General features: G+C 38.7%; 1 protein-coding gene across 1 annotated transcript in view; it reads left to right on the top strand.

Annotated features, from left to right (window-relative positions):
• LOC140717281 (uncharacterized) overlaps positions 1-15,367 on the top strand; it is a 149,350-nt gene that overhangs the window by 24,214 nt on the left and 109,769 nt on the right. The window contains exon 2 of the mRNA XM_073030716.1: positions 3,614-3,904. Within this exon, the coding sequence (XP_072886817.1) occupies positions 3,614-3,904 (291 nt within the window). The remainder of the gene's footprint in view (positions 1-3,613; positions 3,905-15,367) is intronic.

Genomic DNA, 15,367 nt, shown 5'->3' with positions numbered 1-15,367 from the left:
TACAAGCTTTCTCAATTTCTGAGCCACTTCCTCTGTCTCTTCAGTTTGGTTCCCACCCCCCAGCAATTCCAGTTTTTAACTCTCCCCATTAGCCTTTGAAACCTTCCCATCCAGGATATTGGTCCCATTCAGATTCAAGTGCAACCCATCCTTTTTGTACAGGTCATGCCTGCCCCAAACTAGGTCCCAATGATCCAGAAATTTGAATCCCTGCCCCCTGCTCCAATCCCTCAGCCACACATTTATCCTCCACCTCATTCTATTCCTATACTCACTGTCATGTGGCACAGGCAGTAATCCTGAGATTACTACCCTTGTGGTCCTGCTTCTCAGCTTCTTTCTTAACTCCCTGTAGTCTGTTTTCAGGACCTCCTCCCTTTTCCTACCTATGTCGTTGGTACCAATATGTACCACGACCTCTGACTGTTCACCATCCCACTTCAGGATATCGTGGATGCGATCAGAAACATCCTGGACCCTGGCACCTGGGAGGCAAACTACCATCTTTGTTTTTTTTCCTGTGTCCTGTGGCAAAGAATTCTATGGATTCACCACTCTCTGGCTGAAGAAATTCCTCCTCGTTTTCCTTCAATCCATGTTTGAAGAAGTTTGGTATGGATCTCCAAAACCTCAGGACTTTCTACAGGGGCACAATTGAGAGCATCCTGACTGGCTTCATCACTGCCTAGTTATGGGAACTGTACTTCCCTCAATCGCAGGACTCCGCAGTGAGTGATGCGGACAGTGGTGAATGTAGACGTGGAGTGCAGGTAGTTTTGAGGAAATAGGGAGGCTACACCTTATTGTGTAGACCTTATTGTAGGAATGATTGTATTAATAGGGAGATTACACCTTTACTGTTGATGTCTGCAAACATGAGGAAATCTGCAGATGCTGGAAATTTAAGCAACACACATAAAATGCTGGTGGAACACAGCAGGCCAGGCAGCATCTATAGGGAGAAGCACTGTTGACATTTCCTGCCAAGACCCTTCGTCACGACTAATTGAAAGGAAAGATAGTAAGGGATTTGAAAGTAGCAGGGGGAGGGGAAAATGCAAAATGATAGGAGAAGACTGGAGGGGGTGGGGTGAAGCTGAGAGCCAGAAAGGTGATTGGTAAAAGGGATACAGAGCTGGAGAAGGGAAAGATTCATGGGACAGGAGGCCTAGGGAGAAAGAAAGGGGGAAGGGAGCACCAGAGGGAGATGGAGAACAGGCAGAGTGATGGGCAGAGAGAGAGAAAAAAAAGAGGGGGGGGGGAAGAAACTAAATCCTGATTTCTCTGGCAGACAGAGCATAGCTGTTCAATGAAATGGTCACCCAGTCTGCGTTGGGTCTTACCAATATATAACAGGCCACTCCGGGAGCACTGGACGCAGTATACCACACCAGCCGACTCAGGTGAAGTGTCGCCTCACATGGAAGGATTGTCTGGGGCCCTGGATAGTCGTGAGGGAGGAAGTGTAAGAGCAGGTGTAGCACTTGTTCCGCTTACAAGGATAAGTGCCAGGAGGGAGATTGATGGGAAAGGATGGGGGGGACGAATGTACAAGGGAGTTGCGTAGGGAGCAATCCCTGCGGAAAGCAGAAAGGGGGGAGGGAAAGATGTGCTTGGTAGTGGGATCCCGTAGGAGGTGGCGGAAGTTACGGAGAATTATACGTTGGACCTGGAGGCTGGTGGGGTGGTAGGTGAGGACAAGGGGTTCCCTATCCCGAGTGGGGTGGCAGGTGGATGGGGTGAGGGCAGATGTGCGTGAAATGGGAGAGATGTGTTTGAGAGCAGAGTTGATGGTGGACGAAGGGAAGCCCCTTTGTTTATAAAAGGAAGACATCTCCTTCGTCCTGGAATGAAAAGCCTGATGCGGCGGAGACAGAGGCACTCTTGGCACTTATCCTTGTAAGCAGAACAAGTGCTACACCTGCCCTTACACTTCCTCCCTCACCACCATTCAGGGCCCCAGACAGTCCTTCCAGGTGAGGCGATACTTCACCTGTGAGTCGGCTGGTGTGGTGGTCTGGTGTGGCCGGGAGCACTGCATCCGGTGCTCCCGGTGTGGCCTTTTATATATTGGTGAGACCCGACGCAGACTGGGAGACCGTTTTGCTGAACACCTACGCTTGGTCCGCCAGTGAAAGCAGGATCTTCCAGTGGCCACACATTTTAATTCCACGTCCCATTCCCATTCTGATATGTCAATCCATGCCCTCCTCTACTGTCAAGATGAAGCCACACTCAGGTTGGAGGAACAACACCTTATATACCAGCTGGGTAGCCTCCAACCTGATGACATGAACATTGACTTCTCTAACTTCCGTTAATGCCCCTCTTCCCCTTCTTACCCCATCCCTGACATATTTAGTTGTTTGTTTTTTTTCTCTCTCTCTGCCCTCTTCTCACTGCTGTCATCAGGAAGAATCACAGGAGCCTCAGGACTCACACCACCTGGTTCAGGAACAGTTATTACCCCTCAACCATCATCAGGCTCTGGAAACAAAGGGGATAACTTGCTCACTCAACTTCACTTGCCCCATCACTGTAATGCTCCCACAACCAATGGACTGGCTTTCAAAGACCGTTCATCTCATGTTCTTGATATTTATTGCTTATTTATTGTTATTATTATTATTATTATTATTATTATATTTCCACTGTTTCTTGTCTTTTGCACATTGGATGGGGGTGGTCATTCTTTGAATAATTTGTGTTTCTTGTAGTTATTGTAAATGCCCGCAAGAGAATAAATCTTATTGTTGTATATGGTTACATATATGTACTTTGATAATAAATTTACTTTGTATTTTGAACTTTGAATAATTGCCTGGACTAGACTGAGAAGATAAAACTGAAATTGGGACTGTGGGGAGGACGCTCCCTATCGATATCTGGGAAGAACCTGGTCAACAAGTGTGAGGTTCTCTCAGGCTGCTGTACTTGGTGCAAGTGTTGCCCATGTCCCGCTCCTCCAGCTTGAGAATCACCCGGGCTGTTTTCAGGTTCATCTGGGGGTCCGAGATGGAGTAGGTGAGGCACAGATCACAACGCACAAATCCCTGTATAACAGGCGCAACAATTTACCCAATGTGTCCCTCACCCTGATGACCAACTTCATGAGTGGCTGCATCAGGCTGTGTGTAGAACCTAAATACATGGGCACCAGGTACCACTACGTGCTGAGGTTCTGCCTGTCCCCTGTGTTGCCAAGGTGTTGAAACTGAGGGATGTTCATGAAAAGGGGATGAATGAACCCCAGAGAAATCTGAAGTTGAGGCAATTCAACTTTCTGGGAGATGGAGAATAGAGAAATTTGAAGCCAGTGAATTGCCAGTTTTGGAGCCAGTGTAGATCAGAAGCACTGGGATCTGGCCTGAACAGGTATAGTGTGAGAGTGTCGGATCAGCCAAAGTTGATGAGGGGTTTGAGGTGGGAGGCTGGGCCAGAAAGAATTTCCACAACATTCTTGTCTGAAAGACAAGTTCCTGTAACCCCAGTAAAGAGTGGCTCAATATCTATTCAGTAGTATGTTCTCATTTGCTGTAGTTTCACAAAGTTCTCTGTTTAAGTGTTTCACAGCCACCACATTTTAAATGAGTACAAATATTTTTATTAACAGATAAAGTTAAAGAAGAGGTTGGTCTCCTTGGCTCTGCAGTTTTACTGGATCCTGAACTCAAAGTTGATCCCAGCAAGAGTGAAATAGTTTGGACCTTCATCGACAGGAGCATTTTGCATCATGTCCCAGGTCACAGCTCAGTGGAACCAAGTGACCAGTTCAAGTTTCGTCTGCACTTTAATACTTCTAATGGTGCTCTGACTGTGAATGGAACAGAACATGGTGACCAAGGAGATTACACCTTCGTTGTGGATGGACAAGAGCTGAGAATAATACAACTACGCTTTGTTAGTAAGTAGCTTTATGTTTCATAGAACGTAGAAGAGTACAACATAGTTCAGGCCATTTGGCCCACAATTTTATGCTGACCTTTTAACCTATTCCAAGAAGAATCTAACCCTTCCCTTCCTCATAGATATCCATTTTTCTTTCATCCGTGTTTATTCAGGACGTGTTTGGGTACAGAATTCGCCATAGTTTTTGTGGTTGTACTTTCCAGTCGAGGCTAAGTTGGATGACTCACCTGATAGAATAAACACTGAGGTGTCAGATATTGAATGCAGCTGTCATTCAAACACCATCTCTGTGAGTACCTGTCATCCCAAGGAGGAGCCCGTTCGGGATTTGATCCAATACTCATTGCTGCACTGGTGGGATGAGAGAAGAAGAACTGTTTGTCAAACCTGAGGCTTGGGTTTTCTGTTGGAGAGAACAGAAGGAAATGGTTGTGAAGTGAAAGTGTGGATGGATGGAAAAGGTGGAGAAATGGAAAAAGTAGCAAGCGAAGGGATGGGAGGGGAGGGAGGTACAAAATGCATTAGATTAGTGTGGGAAATGGGGAAAGGGGTATGACATGATGATGAAAGAAACTTCAATAACAATGATAAATGAAAGAAGATGAGATTTATTTATCGAGCACTTTTCTCACAGATGATGTAGTTCAAAGTTGTTTGCAATGGGATAAAAGTACAAATTTGAAAAATAAAATAAAAATAAATGTAAGTAAAATCTAATTGATGTTCACTGAAACCAAGGTTAAATAAATAGATTTTAAACTCTCATTTAAAAGTGTGAACTAAGTCTGCATCCCCTGTGGTTTTGGGTATTGAATTCCACTGTTTAGGATCGTAGTTCAAAATAGCTGACCTGCCTATTTTCTTCTGAATGAGAATTTTGTTTACTTTTACGAGACCGGTGGCAGAAAACCTGAGAGCCTGAGCAGGATTACGAAAGGAAAGTGATTCTGTGATGTACTCTGGTCACAAACCATTAAGAGTTTTAAAACAGGGAAGACAAGATTAATATTAATTTTTAAAGATACTGAAAGCTCCTAGAGCTGCCAAATTCCACTCCACCTAATTTTTATTGGCGTATTTATGTGATAAAACAATTCTCTGCACTGTGAAGTAAGCAATCTATTGTAATAAACTTTTTCATTCTCTTTGGTAATTCCAGGTACTGAGATAAGGACTAGAATTTTGGGAAACTGACCAGGAAGGAAGATGGTGGATATGAAAATGAATGAATGAATGATCTTTATTGTCATTATACATAGATACAATGAAACTCTGTTTGGCTTCCTCTCAGGCAATCAAACAAAGCAGTAGATAAAAACAAGACAGTAATAGAAAAACAGTATTAAATAGATAAGTAGCAGAAAATAAGTTGCAGCAGCACCAGAATGTCACAGTAATGCACAAAGTGCCGTTAGTGCGAGTATTTGAATCCTTGTGTGAGCTCACAGATTCAGTCATTGTTCTGTGGGAGTGGTGTGATGGAGGCCATAGCTCTGGGGTAGAAACTGTTCCTCAGTCTATTTGTTCTGGCTTTTAGTGCCCTGAACCTTTTGCTGGATGGCAGCGGGTCAAACAGGGAGTGGCCGGGGTGTGTGGTGTCTCTGGTTATGCTGATTGCTTTCCTTCTGAGTCTGCTGGAATAGATGGTGTCCAGTCCTGGGAGCTCCATACTGATAATTTTAGAACTAAGAATTAAGATTGGTGTCTCTGTTTTATGTTTTAAAAGCCATACAAGGCTGACAATGATGAGATTAATATAGTTGTTTAAACCCTGCTTCTGACATAACCATTCAGCCCCTGGAGAAGGTGATCAATGAGAAATATTTTGAGCCTGGCTGACAAATAGACAACAAACCTGAGGATGTTCTCTGAAATAACAAGACCAGAATCTTATTTAAAATGCTGAGATGTCAGGGTATCGATATTCCCTGTGCAGATGGGTCACCGGTGGGTCAAAATGCACTAATGGAGTGTGAGGGAGGGGGTAATTCCACAGCCTTTTAAAGGTTCACCTTCCCCTTCCTCCTGAGGTGCTGTGTCTGATGGTTTCCATGGCAGTGCCTGTTTCATTGATTTCAATGTCTGTTCCTCATGACAAAAGTCAGGAAAGCATTTCCATGTGTGAGGCTTCTCAGTCCCACTGGGAAAACAGCAAGAGTTCTTGGAGCTGGTGGTGATTCTGGGATGAAAGTTGGTGATGAATCAACATTTAGGAGGGAGACTGAATATCCGTCTGAGTGGTGCCACAGCAATAACCTCTTCCTCAGTGTCAGCAAGACCAAGGACCTGATTACTGACTTCAGGAGGAAACCAGAGGTCCATGAGCCATTCCCATCAGAGGATCAGAGTCGGAGAGGGTCGGCAACTTTAAATTCCTTGGTGTATCATTACAGAGGACTTGTGCTGGGCGCAGCAGTTAAGTGCAAAATGAAGAAAGCACAGCAGTGCCTCCACTTCCTTAGAAATTTGCGGAGATTTAGCGTGACACCTGAAAATCTGACAGACTTCTGTAGATGTGTGGTGGAGAGTATATTGACTGGCTGCATCATTGGAACCACCAATGCCCTTCAACAGAAAATCCTACAAGGAGTAGTGGATACGGCCCAGTCCATCATGGGTAAAGCCCTCCCCACCATTGAGCACATCTACATGGAGAGTTGTTGCAGGAAAGCAGCCTCCATCATCAGGGACCCCCACCACTCATTCAGAAACAAGTTTTGACTCTCAACCATCGGACACTTGAATCAAAGTGGAGTGAGTGGGAAGATGAATGATTGGGAAGCTTTTAAAATCCGACAAAAGACAACTAAAAAGCTATATGAAGGGAAAAAGATTAAATATGAGGGCAGACTAGCCAATAATATAAAGCAGGATACAAAAAGCTTTTTCAGTTATATGAAGAGTAAAAGGGAGGTGAGTGTTGATATTGGTCCACTGGAAAGTGATACCAGTAAAGTAGTAATGGAGACAAGGAAATGGCAAATGAACTTAATCGGGACTTTGTATCAGTCTTCACTGTGGAAGACACTAGCGGTGTACCAGAGGTCTGTGAGTGTCACTGCTAATACAAAGGCAAATACTAGACAAAGTGAAAGGTCTTAACGAGAATAAGGTACCTGGTCCAGATGGACTACTGGACTATATCCCAGAGCACTGAGAGAGGTTGCTGAAGAGGTAACGGATGCATTGGTCATGATCTTTCAAGAATCACTTGATTCTGGCATGGTCCCAGAGGACCAGAAGATTGCAAATGTTGCACAACTCTCTCAGAACATAAGATATAGGAGCAGAAGTAGGCTACTTTTGCCCCTTGAGCACACAATCATGTGCTGCTACAATACATCCAGTCATCCACAATCCCTTGTCTTCTCCCCATACCCTTTGATGCCCTGACTAATAAATAATCTATCTATCTCTGCCTTAAATACACCCAGTGATAATTCTGGTGAGAGGTCATCATCCAGAATGTTAGCTTAAGTCAGTAGCTCCTCCAGAAAAATGCATATTTTGCCCTGTTAATCCATCAAATATAAGATCTTTCGAAAATATCTGAATTGATAAGGGGGGCACGAACGGGGAAAAAGAATGGAGATAAAAAAAGCATCACTGCGGAGCATGTGGACGACAGGGGTGCAGCGAGCGGCTCTCCTACCCGAACGTGTGGTAGTGAAGCTGATGACGGGCCTCGTTCAGGTGAAGCAGCAAATATGATCAAAATTCTGGAGGAGTTACGGGAGTTCCAAAAAGATACAAAACAGCAACTAAATTATATCAAGTAAGAGCTCGCCAATGTCAATGAAAAAATATGGTGGTAGAAACATGAATTGAGAAGGTAGAAGATCGGGTGCAAACCGTGGAACAGATACTAAGTAAGATGATAAAAACTTTAAATCACAGCAAAGTGGAAGATCATACACTTTCCAACATTGTATTTCATTTGCCACTTCTTTGCCCATTCCCCTAAACTATCTAAGTTCCTCTGCAGGCTCTCTGTTTCCTCAACCTTACCTGCTCCACCACCTATATTTGTATCATTGGGAAATTTAGCCATAAGTCCATTATTCCATAGTTGAAATCATGGATATACATCGTTAAAAGCAGCGGTCCCAACACTGACCTCTGTGGAACTCCACTGGTAACCAGCAGCCAGTCAGAATAGGATCCCTTTATTCCCACTCTCTGTTTTCTGCCAATCAGACAATGCTCCACCCATGCTAGTAACTTCCCTGTAATCCTGTGGGATATTATCTTGCTAAGCAGCCTCATGTGTGGCACCTTGTAAAATGTCTTCTGAAAATGCAAGTACACCACATCCGCTTTATCTCCTTTGTCTACCCTGCTTGTAATTTGTTCAAAAAATTGCAGTATGTTTGTCAGGCAGGACTTTCCTTTCAGAAAACCATGCTGGCTTTTGCCTATCTTGTCATGTGCCTACAAATACTCTGTAATCTCATCCCTAACATTCGATTCCAACAACTTCCCAACCACTGATGTCAGACTAACAGGTCTATAGTTTCCATTCTGCTGCCTGCCACCCTTTTTTTTAAAAAAAAAAAATTAAATTGCGTTTTTAAGTGATTGTAGAGTGAAGTATAGAAAAAAAATGTATATAACCCTTCCCCCCTCCCCTTAACTCCTCCCCCCTAACTTCCCTATAGAAAAAAAAGAGAAAGAAAGAAAAAAAAGAAAGAGTGCCTGGATGTTGGAAGATCTCCACATGCTCCATGGAGTTTGTAATAACTTTAGTGTATATATTTATTTCTTTCCCCAAGTAACCAATTGTTTCATCTTCAGAGCACCTATATATTTAGTCCTGTCTTTTGTAAATAAGGGCACCAAATTTTCAGAAATGTTTCATATTTATCTCTTAAATTATAAGTAATTTTTTCTAGTGGAATACAGCCATAAATTTCTTTCTTCCAACAATCTATACTTAAAAATGTATCCGATTTCCAAGTAACTGCAATAACCTTTTTGGCTACTGCCAGTGCAATTTTTATGAATTCTTTCTGATACTTATTCAGTTTGGGTTTCGGTTTTATCCCTTCAATATCACCTAGTAAGAGTAATATTGGATTATGAGGAAGTTGTGTTCTTGTAATTTGTTCCAATAAAAGTCTTAAATTTATCCAAAAAGGTTGAATTTTAGAACAAGACCATGTAGAATGTAAAAAAGTACCAGTTTCTTGGTTACATCGGAAACACTGATCAGATAAATTTGGGTTTAATTTATTTATTTTTTGTGGTGTAATATATAATTGATGTAGAAAATTATATTGCACTAATCTTAACTGAACATTTATTGTATTTGTCATACTATCAAGACATAGCCTTGACCAATTTGTTTCTTCAATTTTAATATTCAAATCACTTTCCCATTTTTGTCTTGACTTATGGACTCTTTGTTTAATTGCCTGTTTTTGAATCAAATTATACATACAAGATATAAATTTTTTAATCTTTCCTTTTTGAATTAAAATTTCTATTTCATTAGATTTCGGCAATAACATTGTTTGACCTAATTTTTCTCTTAAATAAGCCCTTAGTTGAAAGTAACAAAAAATAGTATCATTCGATACTTTATATTTATTCTTTAATTGATCAAATGACATTAGTATACCTCCTTCAAAACAATCTCCTATATATCTAATCCCTTTTTGAAACCAATTATATAAAAGTTGATTATCCATTGTAAAAGGAATAAGTCTATTTTGAATTAAAGATCTCTTTGCTAATAAAGATTTTTTTGTCTCATCATCAACATTTATCTTATTCCATAAGTCAATCAAATGTTTTAATATAGGAGATTCTTTCTTTTCCCGTATTCATTTAGATTCCCATTTATATATAAAATCTTCTGGTACGTTTTCTCCTATTTTATCTAGTTCTATTCTAATCCATGCCGGTTTATCTTTCTCGAAAAAAGATGCAATAAATCTAAGTTGATTCGCTTTATAATAATTCTTAAAATTTGGAAGTTGTAACCCTCCTAGATCAAATTTCCATGTCAATTTTCCCAACGATATTCTTGACATCTTACCTTTCCAGAGAAACTTCCTCACATATTTGTTTAACTCTTGAAAAAACTTCTGGGGTAATTGTATTGGTAATGATTGAAATAAATATTGTAGTCTAGGGAATATATTCATTTTTATAGTATTTACTCTACCTACTAATGTTATTGGTAATGCCATCCATTTATCAAGATCTTCCTGAATTTTTTTCAAAAGTGGTAAATAATTTAATTTGTCTAAGTTTTTTATGTCATTATCAACTCTTATACCTAAATATTTTATACCATTTGCCGGCCATCTAAATTGAGTTATTAATCGACATTGACTATAATCTCCATTAGTAAGAGGTAAAATTTCACTTTTATCCCAATTTATTTTATAACCTGATATTTTCCCATATTCTTCTAATCTATAAGATAATTTGCATAATGAATGCAATGGATCTGTTAAATAAAGTAGAACATCATCAGCAAATAAGTTAATCTTGTATTCTTCCTGATTAACTCTGAAACCCTTAATATCTGGGTCCATTCTAATTAATTTAGCTAATGGCTCTATTGCCAACACAAATAAAGCAGGTGATAATGAACAACCTTGCCTAGTTGATCTTGTTAACTGAAATGATGTTGAAATTTGACCATTTGTCACTACTTTAGCTTTGGGATTAGTATTTAAGGTTTTAATCCATTTTATAAATGATGTTCCTAGTCCATATTTTTCCAATACCTTTAATAAAAAATCCCATTCCAATCTATTAAATGCTTTTTCTGCATCTAAAGCAACTGCCACACTCGTTTCCTCCCTCTTTTGCGCTGAATGAATTATTCTAAGTAACCGAGATACATTATCTGCCGATTGTCTATTTTTAATAAATCCTGTTTGATCCATATGCACTAATTTTGGTAAGCATTTAGATAATCTATTAGATACGATTTTTGCAATTATTTTATAATCAGTGTTTAATGAAGAAATAGGTCTATATGATGCTGGTTTTAAAAGGTCTCTATCTTTTTTTGGCAATGCTGTTAAAATAGCTGTTGAAAAAGATTCTGGAAGTTTATGCGTTCTTTCCGCTTGATGTATTAACTCCATAAGAGGAGGAATTAATAAATCTTTAAACTTTTTATAAAATTCAGGCGGAAAACCATCTTCTCCTGGAGATTTATTACTTTGAAGTGATCCCAGAGCTTCTTCAACCTCCTTCAATATAAAAGGCATACCTAATCCCTTCTGTTCTTCCGTATTTAATTTTGGAAGAGTTATTTGTGATAAAAATCTTTCTATCTTGACGTCATCATTTTTTAATTCTGATTTATACAACTCAGAATAAAAATTCTTAAAAGCTTCATTAATTTCTGGAGGCTTATAAGTAATTCTATTTACTTTTGTTCAAATTGCATTTATTGTTTTAGAAGTCTGATCTGTTTTTAACTGCCATGCAAGGACCTTATGTGATCTTTCACCTAGTTCATAATATCTCTGTTTAGTTCTCATAATTGCTTTTTCTGTTCGATATGTCTGGAGTGTATTATATTTTAACTTCTTATTAATAAGTTGTCTTCGTTTTTCTTCTGTCATATTTCTTTGAGATTCTTTTTCTAATTTTATAATCTTTTTCCAATTGATCTATTTCTATCATATATTCCTTCTTAATTTTAGAAGTATAACTTATTATCTGACCTCTCAAATATGCCTTCATTGCTTCCCACAATATAAATTTATCATCAACTGAATGTAAATTTATATCTAAAAGGAACTGAATCTGCTTTTTCATAAAATCACAAAAATCTTGACGTTTTAGTAGTATTGAATTAAATCTCCATCTATAAATTGATTCCTCTTTATCTATCATTATCATTGTCATTATTCAAGGAGAATGATCTGACAATATTCTTGCTTTATATTCCACATTTTTCACTCTATCTTGAATATTCGTTGATAATAGGAAAAAATCTATCCTTGAGTATGTTTTATGTCTATTTGAATAAAATGAATAATCTCTTTCTCTTGGATTGATTCTTCTCCATATATCAATCAAATTTAAGTCTTTCATCAATGATAGAGTTAATTTTACTACTTTTGATTTTGTAACAGCCTTTGTTGATCTATCTAAAACTGGATCTAGACAAAAATTAAAATCTCCACCTATTAATATTTTATCATGTGCATTAGCCAAATTCAAAAAGACCTCCTGTATAAATTTAACATCATTTTCATTTGGTGCATAAATATTCATAAGAGTCCATAGTTCTGAAAAAAATTGACAATGTATAATTAAATATCTTCCTGCCAAATCAATTAATACATTTTGTATTTTAATTGGTAAATTTTTATTAACCAAAATTGCAACTCCTCTCGCCTTTGAATTAAATGAAGCTGCAATAACATTTCCAACCCAGTCTCTTTTTAATTTCTAATGTTCTATGTCTGTTAAATGAGTTTCTTGTAAGAAAGCTATATCTATTTTCATTTTTTTAATATATGTTAAAATTCTTTTTCTTTTTACCGGTCCATTAAGCCCATTAACATTAAAACTTAAAAAATTCAATAAATTAGTCATTGTTTTTAATTATGTTACTCCAATCTATTATAATACCTAATCTTTCAACTTTCGTGGTATCCTGGGAAATCTTTTTAGAAGTCTCCATGTTGCTATGTGTGTCCCCACCAATCATCCAGGCAAAAGAATAGAAAAAAATAGAGTATAAAGAAAAAAACAAAATACCCCCCTACTAATGTTGTGAAAGAAAAAAAAAAACATTACCCCCCTCTGTTGTACGGGTCATGGCAATTGCCATGATTACACACGTGAATCCCACAGTAACCGATTCAAAGCTCCCCAGCCCTCCCCGCAACATAAAAAGTATATATATAAGAAAAGAAAAGAAAAAAATTATTCTCAATTAATATTTCTAAAATTTTACTTTTCTCCCTTGTATCATCCTTAAATGTCCATCAGTTTCATTTGCTCTCTGTCTTCATCTTTAACCATTACGTTTAGAAGTCTCTACATTTAATTAGCAAATAGATGGAAGTTTTTGTGCGAACACCTCCGCATCTCGATAATCGGAAAAAAATCTTTTTCCCTCCTCCAAAAAAATTATCAGTGTTGCTGGGTGACGCATTATAAATTTATAACCTTTTTCCCATAAGACATTTTTTGCTGAATTAAATTCTTTCTTTCTCTTCAAAAGGTTATAACTTATATCAGGATAAAAAAGAACTGGTTTCTCTGCTATCATCAATGGTCCGTTTCTTCTTTTGGCACCTTGGACAGCCGCCCTCAGAATCTTTTCTTTATCTTGGTATCTTAAGCATCTTATCAAAATTGATCGTGGATTTTGGTCATCTTGAGATCTTGACCTTAAGGCTCTGTGCACCCTTTCAATCTCAATTGAAGTTTCTCCTCCCATTTCCAATTTTTCAGGGATCCATTTTTGAAAAAAATTTATTGGGTCTTCTCCTTCAGTATCTTCTTTAAGTCCAACAATTTTAATATTATTGTGTCTACTAAAATTTTCAAGCTTATCAATTTTTTCCATGAGTTGTTTTCTTTGTGATGTCCAGGCATCATTATTATTTTCCATTTTATTCATTCTTCCACCCATTTCTTCCATTTTAATTTCCAAATCTGTAATTTTCTTTTCCATTTTTTTCTGTTTCTTTGTCATTTTATCAAACATAGTCTCCATATTTCTCATTTTTTCTTTAATTACTTTTTGGTTACTTTTAATTACTTTTAATGCATTTAATTTTTCTAATTTATGCATTATTTGCCTCAAAGTCTTTTTTATATCTTCAGAGGAACTTTCATCTCCATCTTCGTCTGATTTTTCCAGAGAATCTGACTCTCTCTCAGATTCACTTTCACTTTGGGTTTCAGTCACAGCTGAGATTTGTAGTTCTGGTTGCTCTCGTTTGCGCATGCTCGTTCCTTCACGTTTGCGCAATTCTCGTTGATATTTTCCTTTAGAAATGGCCGATGCTGCCGCAGTTTCCTGTTCTGTATTGCCGGTGATGTGTTGTACCTGAGTCCGTGGTTCTTCAGTAACAGTAGGCCTTGATTCTGTTCCAACTTGAGCTGTCTTCGCGGTAGTAGTTTTCTTCATCCTCTGTTTATGAGGCATAGCTTAAAACAATCCGGAGTAGTTTATAAGTAACCTTAAGAAAGTATTGACTGACTTTTCTTCACTTAAACATTAATTTATTGACTTTTTTACGGGAGGGCTGGGTTCCAGCGTCTCGATCCTACGTCATCACGTGACGTCCCCCCCCGCCACCCTTCTTAAATAGCGGAGTAACATTTGCAATTTTCTGGTCATCCAGTACAATGCCAGAATCTATCGATTCCATCAGGTGCAGGAGTTCTAACCACCCTCAGACCATTAAGCTTCCTGAGCACCTTCTCAGTTGTAATTTTCACTGCACACACTTCATTTCCCTGACACTCTTGAATGTCTGATATACATCAGGTGTCTTCCACTGTGAAGACTGATGCAAAATACGCATTCAGTTCCTCTGCCATCTCAGCATCTATCATTGCAATACGTCATTTTCTATTGGTCTTATATCTACCCTTGACTCCCCTTTACCCTTTTGTATACTTAAAATGCTTTTAGTATCTTCTTTGATATCAGTCACCAGTTTCCTTTCATAATTCATCTTTTCCTTCCTAATGACCTTCTTAGTTTCTTTCTGCAAGTTTTATAAGAGCTTCCTCTATCTTCCCACTAGCTTTGGCTTCCTTGTATGCCCTCTCTTTTGCTTTTATTTTGGCTCTGACTTCACTTGTCAGCTACGGTAGTGTCCTTCGTCCAGTCTTAGTTAGAATATATCTGCCTTGCACTTCCCTCATTTTTCACAGAAACTCCAGCCATTGCTGCTCTGTTGTCCTTTCTGCTCATCTCCCTTTCCAGTCAATTTTGGCCAGTTCCCCTTAAGAAGGGAGGAAGAAGGCAAAAGAAAGGTTTTCGTAGTCCAGTTTGCCTAACCTCAGTGGTCGGGAACATGTTGGAGTCTATTATTAAGGATTTGGTTTCAAGGTATTTGGAAACTAATGGTAAAATATGTGAAAGTTAGCATGGTTTCTGTGAAGGGAAATCTTCCCTGACAATTTTGTTAGAGTTCTTCGAGGAAGTAACAAGCAATGTGGACAAAGGAGAGGCAGTGGATGTCATTTGCTTGATTTTCAGAAGACTTTTGATAAGGTACCACAAATGAGACTGTTTAACACAATGATCCTATAGTGATACGGGAAAGATTCAGCAATGGATAGCAGAATGGCTGGCAGGCAGGAGACGAGTGGGAAAAAGGGGCCTTTTCTGCTTGGCTGCCAGTGATGAATGGTGTTCCTGGGTGGGGAGGGGTCGGTATTGGGACTGCTACTTTTCACATTGTTGTCAGTGATTTGAATAATGGAATTGATGGCTTTGTGATAAAGTTTG

This window comes from Hemitrygon akajei, chromosome 2 (genome assembly GCF_048418815.1).
Source record: "Hemitrygon akajei chromosome 2, sHemAka1.3, whole genome shotgun sequence".
In the NCBI taxonomy this organism is placed as follows: domain Eukaryota; kingdom Metazoa; phylum Chordata; class Chondrichthyes; order Myliobatiformes; family Dasyatidae; genus Hemitrygon; species Hemitrygon akajei.
Note: the sequence above shows the minus strand (reverse complement) of the source record. Positions and strands in the feature narration are given on the sequence as shown.